The 21,229-nt window shown below is 45.7% G+C and overlaps 1 protein-coding gene across 4 annotated transcripts in view; it reads right to left on the bottom strand.

The window, feature by feature from the left end:
* Positions 1–21,229, bottom strand: part of LOC139227784 (tubby-related protein 3-like) — a 191,424-nt gene that overhangs the window by 49,694 nt on the left and 120,501 nt on the right. For all 4 annotated transcript variants that reach the window (XM_070858823.1, XM_070858824.1, XM_070858826.1 and 1 more), the window contains exon 3: positions 701–842. In XM_070858823.1, coding sequence (XP_070714924.1) covers positions 701–842 — 142 coding nt within the window. The remainder of the gene's footprint in view (positions 1–700; positions 843–21,229) is intronic.

Raw genomic sequence — 21,229 nt, 5'->3', positions numbered from 1 at the left:
ACCATAGAATCATAGAACCATACAGCACAGAAGGAGGCCATTCGGCTCATCATGCCTGTGTTGGCTCTCTGAAAGAGCTATCCAATTAGTCCCACAACCCTGCTTTTCCCCCATAGCCCTGCAAAATTTTCCTTTTCAAGTACCTGTATATATTCACTTCCCTTTTGAAAGTTACTATTGAATCTGCTTTCACCTCCCTTTCAGGCAGTGCCTTCCAGATCACAACAACTCGCTGTATAAAAAAATGCCTCCTCTTCTCCACTCGCCTTTAGTATAAACCCTCCCCCGTGCTCGGAAAACCTGGCCCAGTCCTTGTGGGGGCCTGAGTGTCAATAAACCTTCGAACCGTGACACCAACACTGAGCCTAATCCATTGTTACCACAATGACCACATACCTTCACTTTCCAGCTCATGGCCCTGGATAGTGGTCAGGAAGCCCGCCTGCAATTTCCCCCCCTCGGGCCTAAGGGAGGCCAATTGTAGAGCAGTGACTCTGATCTAAAGAGGTGCTACGCTGCCTTGCTGCTCCCAGTGTCACAGCAGGCTCCGATGGTCCTGAACAACCATGCATTGCATGGGCCTGGAATTTCCCTATCACCGCTCCTGGTGCAGCCCGGGGTATGTCTCTCGAACATTGCGCGTGCCCAGCTTGGGCCGTTCTCACCGTTACAAACTAATGGCACTGTCCGCCTGTCTTACTTTGGTTCACGGTCTTCGCTTCAACCAATGGGGTCTGTTCGTCGGGGCGTTTAGTCTTCGTCTTCTTCAGCTTCTTGTCCTTGGATTGAGGCATCTGCGGCTCCTGGCGTTTCTTTCTCTGTTTCTGCTCCAGCAGTGCACGCTGTGTGGACAGGACAGGGAAGACAGCTGTTAGCAGGGGTAGACTCAGGCCATTGGGGGCAAGAACGATCCAGAATCAGACATGGAAAGGAGAAAGCGGGTCAATATAAAACACTCTCAGTATAAAATGTAATGCACGTCTAAATCAATTAAAAGAGCTGGATACTCCCCAGTACTTCCCCTTCATTAATATCTGTAATCAGTTAACTTCTGACAGAAAAATGCAAATGCCAAATCTGTTGAATTGAGTGGTTGGCACTACATCAGTGTCAGTCAGTGCCTTTGCCCTCTGGCGACATCGTTAAGTCTCCCCAGGATTCATCTCCCTTCTTAACCAGTTTCTTAAACGATAAAGGAATAAGGGGTTATGGGGAGCGGGCAGGGAAGTGGAGCTGAGTCCATGATCGGACCAGCCATGATCTTATTAAATGGCGGAGCAGGCTCAAGGGGCTGTATAGCCTATTCCTGCTCCTATTTATTATGTTCTTATGTTGTCTGAAAAGTGTGCACTGAAATCCATTAAGTACCAACATTATAACGATGCTGCACATTTTATCTGTGGAGTTTGCCTGGGAGATTAATTTAGATTGTGCAAAAAACTAGATAGAAAATGTCAGGTGGAACCGCTGCAATTATAAAACCCCTCCCTGGTCCTGTGGAATTTCCACTAGTGTCAGCACAGCAGCTCACACCTTGATCTAAGTGAAGTGATGATAAGATCATCATCATCAGAGGCGGTCCCTCGAAGCGAGGATGATTTGCTTCCACACCGAAAAGGGATGAGTTCACAGGTGTTTCAATGAAGGACCTAATATTCCAGATCCTGAACTACATCCTGAAGGGTGGAAGATGCCTGTGCGTGGCTTTTTTTAACGTGCGGTGGCCGTTGCACACCAGCCACAACACGGGCTTGACAGAGCTAGGTCTTGGTCCAGTGGCAAGGATTACCCAAGACGACTGGAGACCTGCTCTGCTGCAGGGACCTAGTGCGCACACATATCGCAGTGTGGGCTGGCCCATGCTGCCCCTGGGCCCTCGCCTCTTCTGTGCCTCGAACTCACACCTCTCCTGGGCCCCGATCACATCCCTCTACGAACTCTTGCCGCTCCTTCACTAACTGCTAACCCCAAAGATTCACCAGCAAGCTCTGATTGGCTGATTCACCGACCCAGACTTTGTGAATCTTTAATTTAACAACATCTCCATGGGAGAGGCAGAGCAGTGAGGAAAAATAACTGTGCAGTATTTTATAACCTCTTTCTGTGCAGGATTACAATAATAGTGATTGTTTGCACTACACATTGGAAGTTATTTCCTGCAGAACACCGGCAGGCAAGTGCCTCGGGGATTATGGGCCTTCTGGCACAATTCTGTAATAGCATCTCTTCCTACAAAACTGTTCAAGGCTCTCTTCTCATCAGGAATCTGGGGACAGGAGTCTCATTCCAGACTTTTCCTGCCTGTTGGGAAAAACATGCAAGTGTCTTCCCCAGACCCCCAGCATGTTAGTCTTACCAGATCTGTGAGGTTAAAGGTCACACAATGACCAACTGTAAACAGTATTGTATCTGCAATGGCTGAAGTGCAAACCAATTCCTTTCACTAAACTACGAGGAGAAGAAGGTAGGTTGTTGTTAAACCCAGAGAGTCCCTCCATGTACCATCCCAGATAGACACTTCTCCACAGAGCTCCTCCCACTACAATGGACTTTCAAAACGCCTTTGATAAGTAGACAGACATGACTGAGGTCTGATCCTGTGGAGTCAGGGGACAAGTAGCAGAATGGATAGCAAACTGGCTACAAAACAGAAAAACCGAGAGTCGGAGTTAAAGGTAGTTACTGAGACTGAGGGAAGGTGGGACCACTTGCATTGCTCAACATTTACATAAATGATTTAGACTCAGGATTTATGGATGACACCAAATTGGGGGTACAGTTAATACTGAGGAAGACTGTGACAAAATACAAGAGGACATTAACAAATTTGCAGAAAGGATGTGTAATTGGCAAATGAATTTCAACAACAACAACAATTTGTATTAATATAGCGCATCTAGCGTGGTAAAACGTCCCAAGGCGCTTAACAGGAGTGCTTTAAGATAAAAATTTGTCATCGAGCTACATTAGAAGAAATTAGGGCAGATGACCAAAAGCTTGGTCAAAGAGTTGGTTTTAAGGAGTGTCTTAAAGGAGGAAAGAGAGGTGGAGAGGTTTAGGCAGGGAGTTCCAGAGCTTGGGGCCTAGGCAACAGAAGGCATGGACACCGATGGTTGAGCGATTGTAATCAGGGATGCTCAAAAGGGCAGAATTAAAGGAGCGCAGCTGTGGGGCGGGAGGAGATTAAAGAGATAGGGAGGGGTCAGGCCATGGTGAAATTTGAAAACAAGGATGAGAATTTTGAAATCGATGAATTGCTTAATCTGGAGTCAATGTAGGTCAGCGAGCACAGGGGTGATGGGTGAATGGGACTTGGTGCGAGTTAGGACACAGGCAGCAGAGTTATGGATGACCCCAAGTTTACGTAGGGTATGTTATATATGTAAACTTGTATTTACTCTGTACAGCCACTAGATGGCTCATCCCCTGGAGTCCCAAGGGATCCCATAATCCATTGGGAGCACATGTATTTAAGGAGGCCTCACAGGTTGGAGAGGCACTCTGGACACCTGCAATAAAAAAATAAGGTCACACTTTACGTTGAGCTCACAGAGTTCAAGTCTGACTCTTTCTCCATACATAACAATTGATGACGAGATACAGATAGCGAACCCAAAGATGCAGAGAAAAGCAGGCATCCTGGAGAAATTCTCGGAGGGAGATGATTGGGAAACTTTTGTGGAATGACTCGACCAATACATCGTAGACAACGAGCTAGATGGGGAAGAGAACGCTGCCAAACGAAGAGCGATCCTCCTCACCGTCTGTGGGGCACCAACGTATGGCCTCATGAAAAATCTGCTCACTCCAGTGAAACCCACTGAGAAATCATACGACGATTTGTGCACACTGGTCCGAGAGCATTTGAACCCGAAGGAAAGCGTTCTGATGGCGAGGTACCGGTTCTATACCTACAAAAGGTCTGAAGGCCAGGAAGTGGCGAGTTATGTCGCCGAGCTAAGACGCCTTGCAGGACATTGCGAATTTGAAGGATATTTGGAGCACATGTTCAGAGACTTTTTCGGACTTGGCAGTGGCCACGAAACCATACTTCGCAAACTTTTGACTGTAGAGACCCTCACCTTGAGCAAGGCCATAGCGATAGCCCAGGCGTTCATTACCACCAGTGACAATACGAAGCAAATCTCTCAGCACACAAGTGTTGCTACAAGTACTGTGAACAAAGTGATGTTGTTTTCGAATCATAAGGTACAGGGCAGGTCACACATGCCTGCAGCTGCACGTCCGCAGATGTCTCAGAGTCCACCATCAAGGGTGATGAATGCAAGGCCATTAACACCTTGTTGGCACTGCGGGGGTGACCATCGTTTCCATTTATGCCAATTCAAAGGATACGTTTGCAAGGGCTGTGGAACAATGGGACATCCCCAACAAGCGAGCTGCACAGCCTGTTAAACCTGCAAACCACCATGTTGCAGAGGAGGACAGATTGACGAAGGATCATGATGAACCAGAGCCTCAGACCAAGGAGGCAGAGGTACATGGGGTACACAAATTCACCACGAATTGTCCCCCGATAATGCTGAAGGTTGAACTAAATGGACTCCCGATGTCAATGGAGCTGGACACGGGCGCGAGCCAGTCCATCATGGGCAAAAAGACTTTCGAAAGGTTGTGGTGCAACAAGGCCTCAAGGCCAGTCTTAACTCCAGTTCGCATGAAACTAAGAACTTACACAAAAGAACTGATTCCTGTAATCGGCAGTGCTCCCGTAAAGGTCTGGTCCCACGCTGCTCGGCAGGAGCTGGCTGGGAACGATACGCTGGAACTGGGACGACGTTCGAGTGCTATCACCCGCTGACATCACTTCGTGTGCCCAGGTCTTAAACAAATTTCCTTCTCTGTTCGAACCAGGCAACGGGAAATTCCAAGGAGCAAAAGTGCAGATCCACCTAATTCCGGGGGCGCGACCCATCCATCACAAGGCGAGAGCAGTACCGTACATGATGAGAGAAAGGGTAGAGATCGAGTTAGACTGGCTGCAAAGAGAGGGCATCATTTCACCGATCAAGTTCAGTGAGTGGACCAGTCCTATTGTCCCAGTCCTCAAGTGAGATGGCACTGTCATAATCTGTGGCGATTACAAAGTAACTATTAATCGTTTCTCCCTGCAGGACCAATATCTACTACCAAAGGCCGACGACCTCTTTGCAACGCTGATGGGAGGAAAGACGTTCACGAAGCTAGATCTGATTCAGCCTACATGATGCAGGAACTGGAGGAATCATCGCAGGCCCTCACCTGCATCAACACGCACAAAGGTCTTTTTATTTATAACAGATGCCCATTTGGAATCCGATCAGCAGCGGCAATATTCCAGAGAAACATGGAAAGCTTACTGAAGTCGGTCCCGCACACTGTGGTCTTCCAGGATGACATCTTGGTCACAGGTCGGAACACAGTCGAGCATCTGCAGAACCTGGAGGAGATTCTTAGTCGACTCAACCGCGTGGGGCTCAGGTTAAAACACTCGAAGTGTGTTTTCCTGGCGCCTGAAAAACGAAGATGGAGGCAATCGAGAATGCACCGAGGCCACAGAACGTGACAGAGCTGCGGTCGTTTCTGGGACTCCTGAACTACTTTGGTAACTTCTTACTGAGTCTCAGCACCCTGTTAGAACTGTTAGCGTTAGTGTTTTCTTAGAAGAATCACTCAACACTCAGGGTCGGTTCCAATGCTGAAGCAGCTTTATTACGCTCAGCGGGAAGGAAAAACTCAGGACCGTATCCAGGTTTCTCTTCACAGAACAAAGAGTTACATGTACCTTTATATGTTTTACAACAGTTAAAAAACAGCTTACTGCAGTTACACAGCTCATCACGGCTGGACACAAGCCAATCATAACGATTATAGATTACATATAGGTTTTTTAATCCAATAGAATTCTCCTAGTAACCAGGGAACCATTGTCAATTTGGGTTGATCGATGACTTTATATGTTCTCTCCCTAGTTCTTTCATCTGGGAGAAATAATTGGTTTGTAGCCTTGTTTACAGCAAATGGTTTCCCTCTTATCTTACTTCCTGGGGAATTAATTGGTTTATGGCCTTGTTCACAGGAGATGGCTTCCTTCTTATCTCTGCCTTCCCAGGCATTCCTACAGTGGGCCTCACAGGGTTATTGCTCGGTCAGTGAACGTTCAACAGTTCACAGTTTGACTACCTGATTTCCCATAATGCCTGGGCAGCCATTTTATGTGTGTGTCCATTTAAGCTTATGTGAGTTCTAAATATCCAGCAGGTGCCTAATGCCTAAGTCTATATATATCTTTCGACTCTCTACAACAATTCCCCCTTTCGGTAAAGGGACTAGCCCTAGTCCCCTTTTAACCGAAATACTGCCTTTATCTGATATTTGTGCACGGCCCGGTATTCCTTGCCTCAACGTGCTGGCCAGTCACGCGGTTTCAGGAGTTCCGGTTGCTCAAATCAAATTAACAAAGGCTAGCTCCTCCCGTCCCCTTATCAAACAGACTTGTTTAATATCCAGGGAACGGTGATTGGTCCGTTTCTGCCGTTTGTGGCGCCTGCATACCTGGCAGGCCATCACGCCCCATGTTATTGCTAAGATTAATTGTATTCCGACCAGTGTGTGTGAAATAATTCGAATCCATGGGTGGATGTTCACATTTATTCCCCAGTCCCAGACCTTTCTCCACCAACTCTGACTTTGTAAGTCTACCTCGGTATCTTCTTTGATTTTAGTTTGTAGCTGGTGATAGAGTTTTACAGATTGACCCACTCTGAGCCTTAACTCCCGTAATACTTCGGTTAGATGTGGGATAGGGACCTGCTCTGGCTCGTCATAATCCTGCAAATGATCATGGAGCTGATCAGTTACTTCAATAACTTCGGACTTCCGGCGCCTAATCTGGGTGATATGCGCTTGCCCGATCGCGACAGGTCGTAGTGGTGTAAAGCAAAAGTTTGGCTGCGGTATAGGGCACTGCAGGTCATTATACTGGTATGAACGCTCAGTAGTAGAGACGCAGTATCTTCCCCTCCCTCCGTAGCCTGCCCTCGCGAAGTGCATGTGTGCGGGCACTATTTCTAGTACACACCCATTGGTTCGGTTAAACCCGCACTCGTCTAGTTCGCCTCGGCCCACCGGGTGAGGGCATACTGTGATTTCCCCCCTTTGCTTGCAATCTGCTAGGGAAATCCCGGTAAGTATGTTGTTTCGACGAACGGCAGAGGTGGTGGTCAGGTAGTAGCGTATGGAGACATTTTCCCGTATTACTCCGATATTCTCTAGTTGGTATAAGGGGAACGGCCCTGAGTCCGGCGTTGCTATGGGGATCAACAGGACTATCCCTATCCCGGTAGTCCTACCCATCTGGCAATCTGGAATTGCGGGGTATACTCGGGTCAGTCCCTTCAGAGTACAATTATCCAGTGTCCCCCTTTGGTTCGCCAACTGAGCTAAATGTGAACTGTCTATCCAATCGGGTACCTCCCCGCGTTGGATCTGGTTGAGGTTGTGGCGGATCTGTCCCACCATCCACAGACCATAAGCATGACAGAGTTGCCCCTGTCTTTGCTTTATTGTATCTTCTTGTTCTCTATCAATGAGGTGATTGATGGTTTTAGCGTGAGCTTCCAGGACTGAGATGCCATCCAACTGGATTTCGGCCCCCTCCTTTCCTAGGTTGGCCTGGTCTTCCTGGTTTTGCTCCACCCTCTCCAATAACCCCTTCATCACCCCTTTAAGCTGTTCTACCCTCTCATTTAGCCCTTGTATGTCTATCGAGTTCACTACGGAGGTTCCTGTATTGAAAACGGTAGCAACATCATTTACTATTTCCCTCTTCACCCTGGGTGCTAACCCCTGTCCCCGGAACTTACTGGCACCCATGGCATCGGCAGCCTGCTGCATTACGACTTTACTTAATACATTGTACATCTTCCTTGACTGTTCGGTACAATATTCCGGCATCTGGATGCCTGAAATATTGATCAGAACAGGCACAATTTCATGTTTAACATTATCATACAATAATTCCCCTTCGTTGTACATTGCAATCCCATTTTCTGGTCCCTTAGTAGTTATGGGACAAGGCAGTTCTTCGGGCAATGTAGTGATTCTTATGGGGCGCGGTGTCGGAGGGGGTGAGAAACATACATACAATTATATTGCAGCCGCCCCCGCCTCCTCGTAATACCCACACAGCCCCATTCCCTTCTTGCGGATGACTGATTGCTGGGATTGTCCCGGAGGCGCGCAAATTATGCCGAAAGTACATTCATCAGGCCCTTTGACATCCCTCCGTTTAATGCATCTGCTCCTTATACCCGTGGAGCACTGTACACATACTCTTATTCTTATTAGGATTCTTATTAGGATTCACTTGTAACCATGCATTAAAATAAGTCCTGTCCTTGCTCCAGTCCTTGGTTGCTGGGATGCACATTCCGTCCGTTAAATTAAACAAGACTCCATAGTTCATATCGTTGTTTATTTCCAGCGTGCTCTGCTGTCCGTCGGTGTTGCCCAGGGTACGTGCATGTCGCAGGGCTATCCATATTACGAGTAGCGCCTTTCGTATTCCCATTCCGGTAAGTATTATCTGTAATTTTAAACAGACGGCCTGGTCGTCACCAGGGGTTAAGTTTTTTTGCTCTACGAGTGTCCCTGTCACCCTGCAAAATCAGAAGGACAAGGTTATAATCGAACCATTTCGAGCTGAATCTGTAGGGCGTGCGCCCGTGTCTTTACCCACTTAAATATTACCCAAACTCCTATTATGACCAAGGCCAAAGCTATTCCTCCAAACATCGCTGTCTGCTTTACCGTTAGGTTGGGTTTGTGGACTACACCTACCCACCGTGGGGTACATTGGCTCTATTGCCAGAGGTGATGGTGCTATGGCTGCGCACTGCACTATCCGTCTAGTCCCGTTATCTCTTCCAGCCTGTTTATCTTAGCTTTTAACTCTTCAATTTGTTTTATTGAATATCTATTTCTTTATTGTATCAGGCAAGTATTATTACATAAGCTAGTTCTGTTTTTATTTTTGTTTCCTCTGTTAGGTGAGTCCTTTTTTTCCCTATTAAGAAATCCAAATTAATAATGTTCAGTATAAAACGGCTGTCAATGGAAAGGGTTAACTCCTTTCCAGGTTTGTAAAAAGACCTGATGTCATTACGTGACTTCACGTAATCATCTGAAAAAAAAGTCTTTGTGCCTTCAAAACTGGCTTCGAAATTAGGAATCCGTTAAACAGCATAAATCATTAGAGTAAACTCCAATGTTTTCTTAACTTCTAATTCAAGTACTTGCCAAAGAATTTTTTTTTTTTAAATTGTTTTAAAACAAGACCACACATACAATAGCAATTTTGTTTACTGAAATTCAATTCTGTGTTTTTTTTTATTTCTCTCTTTCTCCTCGTTATCTTCAAAACCCTCCTGCTTGTTTAGACTGTTCGGGACATTTTGGAAATCTTTTCAAACTGCATTGAAACTTTTTCATAATTGAAAATTCAAATCCATGTAGAGTGTTTTTTACTTATTCCAATTTTTTTTTTTTTCCTCTTCTAATTAAACCAATATCTTTTTCACAGCAAACATCAACTAGTATTTAGTAAGTTATGTCTTTTTCCATTTAGTCCGTTACATCTTTTTTTTTTTTTTTCTTTCTTCAAATTAGGTTTTGTATTTTACACGGAGGGTTCGTAACTCCATAAAGTTGTTAATTTGTTTACTTTCAAAGTGGCGTCTTTATCTTTTTCTTTTTCTCCATAACTGGAATGGAGACCAGCTTTGAGAGTTTGAGTGCTGCCTTTCGTTATCTCAAAATGCTCCAGTTTCAAAGCCGTTACTAAAGCTTGCTGTTTTTTAACATTTTCCAAAAGTTCCTTTTACACCTTCGCAGATAGCTCGCCACTTGCCCAGGAGTTTGACCTGATCAGATTTAATTTAATCTTTTTTTTTTAAATCCACCTCAGTATTTCCTGTGCCTTCTCTGAATATCTCAAAATCCCAATTCAAACTTTGTAATTTCAATCTTTATTTGAAACTTTTTTTTTAGAAGCTCTTTTTTTTTAAAGCATTCTTTATCTCATTCCGAGACTAAATTTATGTCTTTCAACCCAATCAATCATTGCATGTTTACTTTCGGCAAGTAAGTGAGCATGTCAAATAAATATTTTGCTCAACAAACCTATTCTTTATTTGTTTATTCTCCTAGCTCCGTAACTTATCATCCGAATAAATCCACACCTGCGTTTCTAACTTAAATGTCTTAAAACTTCCCACATACAGGACAACATTACAAAGGGTTTAAAAAAAAAGACTTTCACTCTGTTTCTAAAATAAACAGACACTTGCATTCCTCTTCCAACCAGGCTTTCGGAACATGAAAACATAAAACAAAAATTCATTCTGCAGTCAAAAATCACACAGACACTTCTCACTCAACGATCAGACATTTACAACAGTCTCTCTTCTTGTTTTGGCCGGCTCTATTTTTGGATCCATGACCTTTCAGGGAATTCGTAGTTTTATCTAAATAATTCCTCACATAACTAATTAGCTTCTTTTGTTTTTCCGCCAGGTGGCGGGTAAGCGACCCTTCTGGTCCCCACTCGAGTTTACTTGTTTTCATGGCCATTCCTGGGTAGGACTACTACCGTTAGGAATCTACTCTCAGAGGTCCGCTTTCTTTCTAGCGCGACTTGTAGTAAACTGTCTCTTGGCTACTGTCAGGTCACAAGTTCTGCTGTTGCACAAACTTATACAATTCTTAAAAACGCGTTTAAGCAATTCCCGCAGTGCTCTACATATCCTTAACGACTACCTACCACCGCTCAGCCTGTTGGTCCGACCCTGTTCACAGGTTTGGATTCCGTTAGCCGCTGTACACCGCTTGGTTCTATCCCGGGGTATTTCAAATTACACTACTGGGTCCGGAAGATGTCTCTCGGTATCACGATCCCACGGTCTAAGTGTGTTCCCTACGCCTACTTGGTTCCTGGCCGTCACGTGGGACAAAAGTCCTCTTAATTCAGGCTCAGGCTAGGCGTTTGAGATATTAGACCGTCTCCTCATGTCGATCAACCAGCTTCCACCTTCCGCACCCTTTATACTTAAAAATTGTTTTTTTATACTCACCCGGGTTTTTTCCAAGGGCGTCCAGCGACTCCGGGAAATCCCGTCGACTACGCCATTGTTAGCGTTAGTGTTTTCTTAGAAGAATCACTCAACACTCAGGGTCGGTTCCAATGCTGAAGCAGCTTTATTACGCTCAGCGGGAAGGAAAAACTCAGGACCGTATCCAGGTTTCTCTTCACAGAACAAAGAGTTACATGTACCTTTATATGTTTTACAACAGTTAAAAAACAGCTTACTGCAGTTACACAGCTCATCACGGCTGGACACAAGCCAATCATAACGATTATAGATTACATATAGGTTTTTTTAATCCAATAGAATTCTCCTAGTAACCAGGGAACCATTGTCAATTTGGGTTGATCGATGACTTTATATGTTCTCTCCCTAGTTCTTTCATCTGGGAGAAATAATTGGTTTGTAGCCTTGTTTACAGCAAATGGTTTCCCTCTTATCTTACTTCCTGGGGAATTAATTGGTTTATGGCCTTGTTCACAGGAGATGGCTTCCTTCTTATCTCTGCCTTCCCAGGCATTCCTACAGTGGGCCTCACAGGGTTATTGCTCGGTCAGTGAACGTTCAACAGTTCACAGTTTGACTACCTGATTTCCCATAATGCCTGGGCAGCCATTTTATGTGTGTGTCCATTTAAGCTTATGTGAGTTCTAAATATCCAGCAGGTGCCTAATGCCTAAGTCTATATATATCTTTCGACTCTCTACAACAGAACCACTGCATGTTTTACTACGAAAAGTGAACGAATGGGTTTGGGGCAAAAGCCAAGAAAATGCCTTTATAAAAGCGAGAAAATTGTTTTGCTCAAACAAATTGCTTGTGTTGTATGATCCATGTAAGCGTTTGGTACTAGCATGTGATGCATCGTCATATGGTATCAGGTGTGTATTGCAACAAGCTAATGATTTCGGGAAACTGCAACCGGTTGCTTATGCATCCAGGAGTCTGTCTAAGACTGAGAGAGCCTACAGCATGATTGAGAAAGAAGTGTTAGTGTGTGTCTATGGGGTAAAGAAAATGCATCAATACCTGTTTGGGCTAAAATTCGAATTGGAAACTGACCATAAGCCACTTATATCCCTGTTTTCCGAGAGTAAAGGGATAAATACCAATGCATCGTCCCGCATCCAGAGATGGGCGCTCACGTTGTCCGCATACAACTATGCCATCCGCCACAGGCCAGGCACAGAAAACTGCGCCGATGCTCTCAGTAGGCTGCCATTGCCCACCACGGGGGTGGAAATGGCGCAGCCCACAGATCTAGCCATGGTTATGGAAGCATTTGAGAGTGAGCAATTACCCGTCACTGCCCGGCAGATCAAAACGTGAACAAGCCAGGACCCCTTATTATCTCTAGTCAAAAGCTGTGTGCTTCACGGGAGTTGGTCCTGTCTCCCAGTGGAAATGCAGGAAGAGATAATGCCATTCCAGTGGTGCAAAGATGAAATGTCTATTCAGGCAGACTGCCTTCTGTGGGGCAATCGAGTAGTGGTCCCCAAGGAGGACAGAGACACCTTCATCAATGACCTCCACAGTACCCACCCAGGTATCGTAATGATGAAAGCGATAGCCAGATCCCACGTGTGGTGGCCCGGTATCGATGCGGACTTAGAGTCCTGCGTTCACAGATGTGATACATGCTCGCAGTTAAGCAATGCACCCAGGGAGGTGCCGCTAAGTTTATGGTCTTGGCCCTCCAAACCGTGGTCTAAGGTACACGTCGACTATGCAGGTCTGTTCTTGGATAAAATGTTCCTTGTGGTTGTAGACGCGTACTTCAAGTAGATTGAATGTGAGATAATGCCAACTTGCACGTCCGCTGTCACTACTGAAAGCCTGCGGGCCATGTTTACCACACACGGCTTACCCGCTGTCCTGGTGAGCGACAACGGAACATGCTTTACCAGTGCTCAGTTCAAAGAATTCATGACCTGTAACGGGATCAAACATGTCACATCTGCCCCGTTTAAATCAGCGTCCAATGGTCAGGCAGAGAGAGCAGTGCAAACCATCAAGCAAGGCTTGAAGAAGGTAACTGAAGGCTCACTGCAGACTCGCCTATCCCCAGTCCTGCTTAGCTACTGCACGAGACCCCACTTGCTCAATGGGATCCCACCTGCTGAACTGCTCATGAAAAGAACACTTAAGACAAGGCTCTCGTTAGTTCACCCTGTTCTACATGTACAGGTAGAGAGCAGGCGGCTTCAACAAAGTGCATACCATGATAGCGCAAATGTGTCACGCGAGACTGAAATCAATGATCCTGTATTTGTATTAAATTATGGACAAGGTCCCAAGTGGCTTCCCGGCATTGCGGGGGCCAAAGAGGGGAGCAGGGTGTTTCAGGTCAAACTTTCAAATATACTCATTCACCGGAAACACTTGGACCAAATCAAACTCAGATTCATGGACTATCCTGAGCAACCCACCTTGGACCCTACCTTTATTGATCCCCCAACATATACACCAGTGGCAACCGGCACCACAGTTGACCACAAAGCAGAACCCATCATCCACAGCAGCCCAGCAGGGTCCAACACACTAGGCAGCCCCGCAAAGCCAGCTGCACAGCAGCCCAGCGAGGGCCCAACAAATGATTCAACAACACCAGCTTTCACATTGAGACGATCAACCAGGGCAAGAAGGGCCCCAGATCGACTCACATTGTAAATAGTTATACTATTGACTTTGTGGGGGGAGTGTTGTTATATATGTAAACTTGTATTTACTCTGTACAGCCACCAGAGGGCTCATCCCCTAGAGTCCCAAGGGATCCCATAATCCCCTGGGAGCACAGGTATTTAAGGAGGCCTCACAGGTTGGAGAGGCACTCTGGAGACCTGCAATAAAAGACTAAGGTCACACTTTACTTTGAGCTCACAGTGTTCAGTCTGACTCTTTCTCCATACATAACAAGTTAGAATGCAGAAGACCAGCCAAGAGTACGTTGGAATAGTCAAGTCGAGAGGTAACAAAGGCATGGATGAGGGTTTCAGCAGCAGATGAGCTGAGACAGGGGCAGAGACGGGCGATGTTACAGAGGTGAAAATAAGCGGTCTTAGTTATGCTCCACCTTTGGTGGCCGTGCCTTCAGTTGCCTCGGACCTAAGCTCTGGAATTCCCTACAAAAACCTCACTGCCTCTCTTTCTTAGATAAGTGTGAGGAGGTGTAGTTTGGTAGGAGGAATAAGGAAGTCACATATTCCTTGGAAAATCTAAATGGGGTAGAAGAGCAAAGGGATCGAGGGGTACACAAATCATTAAAAGTAGCAACACAGGTTCACAATGTCATAAAAACTGCAAACAAATCTAGAGGAATAGAATTCAAAAGCAGAGAAGTTTTGTTAAACTTGTGTAGAACATTGGTTAGACCACACTTAGAGCTCTGTGCATAGTTCTGGTCTCCATCTTACAAAAGCGATATAGAAGCACTGGAGAAAGTGCAAAAAAGATTTACAATAATGATACCAGAACTGAGAGTGTCAGAGAAGGCTGAACAGGCTGGGGTTCTTTTCTCTAGAAAATAAAAGGCTTGGCGGTGACCTGATAAAGGCTTTTAAAATAATGAAGTGGTTCAATAGGGTAGACTGAGGAAAGCTGTTTGCACTTGGGGGAAAAGTACAAAATTAACAGTCATACTTATGAAATAGTTACTGATGAATCCAGAATTCAGAAGAAACTTCCTTACTCAAAGAGTGATGAGAATGTGGAACTCGCTACCACATGGAATGATTGAGGCGATTAGCATCGATTCATTTAAGGGAAAGCTAGATAAGGGAGAAAGGAATAAAAGAGTATGCTGATTGGGTGAGATGAAATAAGGTGAGGAGGCTGGTGTGGAACACAAGCACTAGTTGGGCCGAATGGCCTGTTTCAGAGCTGTATAATTCGACGTAATTCTATGTAATCCCAGATAGGCACTTCCCCATGGAGTTGTGCACAGTGGCTAATCATTTTATTTAACATTTTAAGTTTTTCATACTGATTATTGACATGGCTACAGCACTGATCTGCAGGAGTGCCTGCTCCCTGCAGGTTGGGTGAACTGGGATGTTTCAGGCAATAGCAGCTCATGCCAATTCCTTTGCTGCTTCCTCAGGAAGGAATCCATTGACTTCATTCACCTTGTTATATCAACTCCATGTGGCCTGCAGCAGTTGGTGCATGGACGACCTCTATAAACGAGGTTAGGAAGATGCTAAATTCCTCATCATAAAATTATTCCTGTGCTGGGGTTAAGTATCTGTCTGTGAGAGAGAAAACCCTCCATTTTAAAGTACCCATAGTAAACAATCGAGTCTGCTGCATGGACAACTTTTTGATTTTTGATGTAAAGAATCACCTCATGAAAGTGTTTCTCATATGTTGGGACATTCCAAAGATTAATGGTTTGGCCGAGCCAAGTGGAACTGAAAATTGCCGATTTCAGGTTGAGGCATTGCCGGATGCATTTTCTTCAGTTGGAAAATGGAACTCATCCATCCATCAGTAGTGAGGGCACACCAAATAAACAACTGGATTGGTCTCGATTCAATGGGAGAGCTGGTTGCTCAGTCACCATTTTATAAACATGGTCCTCCTGAGTCTGATGCTCCAAACCAATGGATCAGTGCAATTACTGCCCAGTCATGGCTACAGACAGGAGAAAAACATGGGCACAAGCTCATGTGACTTTGAAGAGGAGGCCAAACGTTCCACAGTCCTGTTCGGCCCCTGAACATTTCCATCGTCGGAACTCCTGGACCCTTCAGAACTGGTCCTCGGAGATTCAGGCTTTTATTTATTTTTGTTTGTTGTACCTGTCTTCACACAGGAACCTAAAATGTATTTCATTTGTTGATCTTAGTGGCCACTGGATAACATTTTGTCCCTGATCTCTGAGGTAGCCAAACATTTGCCTAAATTCAGAACCCAATGTGAGGGGCAATGGCCCATAGTGCAGGACACCAACAAGACTGAAGAATAAAAGCGATGAGGTGAGTCAGGAAGCAATGATTGGGCCTATGATAGGAGGAGAAAGGAAAGGCTGAGTGAGATAAGAAGTGGCAAAGTTTTGAAGAATGAGTTAGAGTGATGTGAGGTCTGGTGCATGTAGGGAGTAGGAGGTGTGAAGAGGTGTATTTGGAGTTTAGAAGGAACAAGAAAGCAAAGCCTATTGGATCACAGTTCATAGTATTGGTGATAACACAGAGAAGGACAAGAAAGGTTGTGATGGAGAGACAGCAGTCAGAGGCTCCTGGGAAGAGACAGTTCATTGAAAAGAAAGAGGAAACTGAGCTTTGTGGAGGGGATGGAGAGTTTCACCTGTCAGAGGATAGTGAAGGCAAGAAGGTCACTAGAGGAAAGGAGGACTAAAGTGGAACCAAAGATGGTCATTGGATTGAATTTGGCAGAGACCCGAGGAAACTGTGGCTGTAATTTCCACTTCACCGTTGAGGGAAAGGACTGGCAGAACAGATCGTCTGATCGGTCTCGAACTGCCCGACTTTCATTTCCAACAATTTCAGCGCAAAGAATCTTCTATAATGAACGACTGATCTTCCCAAGCAGTGAAGGTGAACGTCACCCCGTGTGTCTTTGAAGAATTGAAAGAGATGAGAGGGGTACGGTGTGTACTGTATGCAGCCATGAGTTTGTTCACAGGTTTGTACAGCTGTTGAGTTGGGAGTGGCTTAGCCAGTCACGTGATGTTTACAAGACTCAATAAAACCCCAGCCAGTTGGGTTCGGTGGATCCACGATAAGGCAGATGGTTGTGAGCCTGGTGAATGAACTGGTAATGTGCCGTGTGATTGCTAATAAACCAACTGGTCCTTAATAGCAATGTGTTGCTATGAATTCTTAAGCAAAGAACCCATGAAGCAAATACATTACAGGGTGAAATTTGATTGGGTGGGAATGTAAAATGGACGGTATCGGACCGGCCACCTGTTATTCGTCCCGGCTCATATTCAGTTCCTTTTACTTCAACAGAATGGAATATAGCACGGGGCATATAGTTGACTACAGAGGTGACATCGTCCACACCCAAGCCAAATTTCACCCCAAAGAACTTCATCATCCCATTGGACGGTGTGAAGAAAATCAGAGAATGGCGATTCAGACACTGGATCGCTGATAAATAGGTGGAGGGAGTCGGACCCTGACCAAGGTTTGGGGGGGGGGGGTCCATGGTGATGTCAGATGATTGATCAAGAGCAGAGTTACAGAGGCATGCCCCATAGGCAACAAGGTCAGCAGTGAGCTGGGCACCCTGATAACCGTTCTGTGCCATCATGGACTAGCTTGAGCTTTCAAGGTTAAAATGGGTCAAATGCAAGTGAGCATGCTGGTCTGCACTTAACTGGGAAAATATTCTGTGCTGCAGCGATAACTCTGTGGGAATGGATTCGAGCATGCTGAGATGCCTTGAACTAAGAAAGCTTAACTTCCATTGGATAGAAAAGTCTCTAATCCCATCGATCAGAGTTAGATTTTAAACCAATATTCAAAACAGTAGACTAATGCATTAAACACTCTTCCATTAGTATCTCACAATGTAATTTCAGGGCCCTTATATTATTAAAGTAAACCTCCCTCCCTCTCCCCTCCTGCCTTGATCAACTGCGCACTCATCCACTCTCTTGTAACATACGTTTCTGCCATCAAACAACAACTAATGTAAATCTCAGCAATAGAAGTGAAGGGAGACGAGAGGCTCATCATTCATTGCAGGGGCAGAGCGCAGCCCCCATCAGTGCGTTCTTTCAGGGGTTTCCACTCTCTTCCACAGCACACTGTCACCATTGTTTCAAACACGGAGCACATGTATTTTTAGCCTTTAAGAGCATTTGACATGTGGCTTCACTGAAGGAAGTAATGCAGACAAGCTGTGGCTCACCCAGCATGATGTCTACATGTCTCCATCAGACAACGCAGCCCATCAGAAGTGCTCTATTCTCGTACACTTTACAGTTGTAGGGCTGCAATTAGTTCTCACTCAGGTATTGTTTGCCATGTGTGGGTTGAAATTGTTAACATTTTGGTACAGAATTGCTCTCTCCTCTATTTCACTGACCCATCTAAACTCAACGGGCTGAAATTTCTCGAGCCCAGAGCAAACCACAGCTCAACATCACATTGCCGCAGAAACAGTCACTAATACCATTCATTATCAACTCTCGGGGTTGGATTTTGGGCTTTTGCGATTTCGGGGCGCTAATAGCAGCAGGGCGTTAAAGATAGCGCCTGAAAATAGTTTGCGCCCTCAACTGCAAGTTTAGGCAAAAATGTAAGATGGAGGAGTGTTGGCGTTAACTCAGGCGTTGCACAACGGACTTTGTGCGCCTGAGCCGAAACTCGCGGCGGTGAAGAAGTTTCAATGTTGTTTAGTGCCCTGCAATATAACGTTGTGTATTGTATGGTTTTATTTTTGTGACTTTGCTGAAGTTAATAATCAGCGTTTGCCATTGGTGTCTTGTGCATCATTCCAACGTTCACCGGATACCTGTCTTTATGGGAGCACATAGTGTGTCCTGTATTAGCTCCAGCCTTCTCACACACTGCTCCTCAGAAAGCTAGAGGACTGAGCATTGGTGCCTATAAACCCGTAGAGGGTAAGCCCTCCTCTCCTGATGTCTTCGGCCTCTTCTCATCCGTGGGCCGACATGGAATAACACGGAGCATGATACTCTGCAGAACTAGTAATACCCCCATTAAATTCTCTCACTGAAGTTGTAAGGGCACTGTAATTGCAGATAAAAGTGAAGTTTGCAAGTCGGAGCTTCACGCACCGTGATGTGCGCAACCGTTGTAGTCAATGTGGCCTGAAATGTAGAATCCTCCTCACTACATTTAAAAATGCTGCCAATACCGCCTTCTGCACCCTAGGAATGTCTGTTTTTTTAGGCGTTTCCTGGGGCGGGCGATAAATGAGGTGTTAAGGCCGAAAGTTCCATCCGGGGTGCTCGCGCAGCATTGCACGACGATTGACGTCATCGTCAAGCTAAAAACGGAGGGCGGGGCGGTAAGTTTTTGTGCCAGCGCTCATCATTATCATCATAGGCAGTCCCTTGGAATCGAGGAAGACTTGCTTCCACTCTTAGCATGAGTTCTTAGGTGGCTGAACAGTTCAATACGAGAACCACAGTCTCTGTCACAGGTGGGACAGATAGTCGCTGAGGGAAGGGGTGGGTGGGACTGGTTTGCCGCACGCTCCTTCCGCTGCTTTCGCTTGGTTTCTGCATGCTCTCGGCGATGAGACTCAAGATGCTCAGCACCCTCCCGGATGCACTTCCTCCACTTAGGGCGGTCTTTGGCCAGGGACTCCCAGGTGTCAGTAGGGATGTTGCACCTTATCAGGGAGGCTTTGAGGGTGTCCTTATAGCATTTCTTCTGCCCACCTGGGGCTCGTTTGCCATGAAGGAGTTTCGAGTAGAGCGCTTGCTTTGGGAGTCTCGTGTCTGGCAGGCGAACAATGTGGCTCGCCCAACGGAGCTGCCGGCGCTAACCATTAGCTGAATCTACCGCCGGGTGGTAAATCCTGGACGCCCGGCATTACGCCCATTAACAGCATTTAACGCCTCACCGGGACACTAACTGAGGTGCAAAAGAGCCGAAATTCCAGCCCTAAGTGCCTGCGGTGGATCAGTTGTCCCACTCTTACCTCTGGGTCAGCAAGATATGGGTTCAAGCCCCACTCTCGACACTTGAGCACAAAATCTAGGTTGACACTCCCGTCCTATGTGCAAAGTGGCTGTCACGTTTCCTACATTACAACAGTGACTACACCTCAAAAGTAAAGTGCATTGGGATGTCCTGAGGTCATGTAAGGCGCTATATAAATGCAAGTTCTTTTTTTCTTGGTAGAATTTTCCAGAAGTCAGCTTGACTTTTCAAGCGGTTGTACTGACGTATCAATCGTTAAAACTCAAGGTCGGGGACAGGAACATCATCTCACACACAGGAAGCAGCGTGCACTGTGCCAGCTTTGACAAATGCAACTAGAAAACCAAATTAAACAGTCTTCACCCCAAACCTGCAACAAATGTTCCCACATATAGATTTTAACATAGAGTTCATAGAATAATACAGCACAAAGGAGGCCATTCGGCCCATCGTTTCGGTGCCTGTGCCGGCTCTCTGAAAGAGCGATCCAATTAGTCCCACTCCCCCGCTCTTTCCCCGCAGCCCTGCAAATTTTTCCTTTTCAAGTATATATCCATTTCACTTTGAAAGTTACTATTGAATCTGCTTCCAGCACCCCTGCAGGTAATGCATTCCAGACCATTACACCTCGCTGTGTCAAAGAAAATTCTCCTCATCTCGCCCTGATTCTTTTGACAATTATCTTAATTTTGTGTCCCCTGGTGCTGACCTATCCATCAGTAGAAACCTCCTTGTTTACTCTATCACAACCCCTCATAATTTTGAACACCTTTATTACATTTCCCCTTCATTTCTCAGCTCCTCCAGTCTCTCGCGTGTCTGACTAACTTGATTGAATTTTTTGAGGAGGTAACAAGGAGGGTCGATGAGGGTAGTGCGTATGATGTAGTGTATATGGACTTTAGCAAGGCTTTTGATAAGGTCCCACAAGGTAAAAGCCCATGGGACCCAGGGCAAAGTGGCAAGTTGGATCCAAAATTGGCTCAAAGACGGGAAGCAAAGGGTAATGGTCGATGGGTGTTTGTGTGACTGGAAGGCTATATCCAGTGGGGTTCCGCAGGGCTTAGTACTAGGGGCTTAATTTTCCCCAATGCCTTTTTTTGCCGTATTTCAAGAGTTATGCCCGTTTTTTTTGGCCACGACTACTCCAAAAACATACTTGCAAGTTTTCCCGTTCTATTTTTTTTAATTGGCGCCGCGCAGCCTGTCCTTTAGCTTCGGGGGGTGGGGGGTGGTGGAGCCTAAAGTCTGCGCTGAAAAAACGATGCCCCTCTTCTGCGCATGCGCGGGAAAAAATTGATCTTTTTTACGTGACTGCTATGGCGTGCATGCCCAGTACACCTCCTGGTCTGCATTCGGTCATTTTTAAAGAGCCAGTTGTGTGTGAGAACTTTAATTCTCAGTGGAAAAATTGGAGCTGCAATATGCAATGTGGCTCAA

This window comes from Pristiophorus japonicus, chromosome 17 (assembly GCF_044704955.1).
Source record: "Pristiophorus japonicus isolate sPriJap1 chromosome 17, sPriJap1.hap1, whole genome shotgun sequence".
NCBI classification, from domain to species: domain Eukaryota; kingdom Metazoa; phylum Chordata; class Chondrichthyes; family Pristiophoridae; genus Pristiophorus; species Pristiophorus japonicus.
This window is presented reverse-complemented; position numbering and strand designations above follow the sequence as displayed.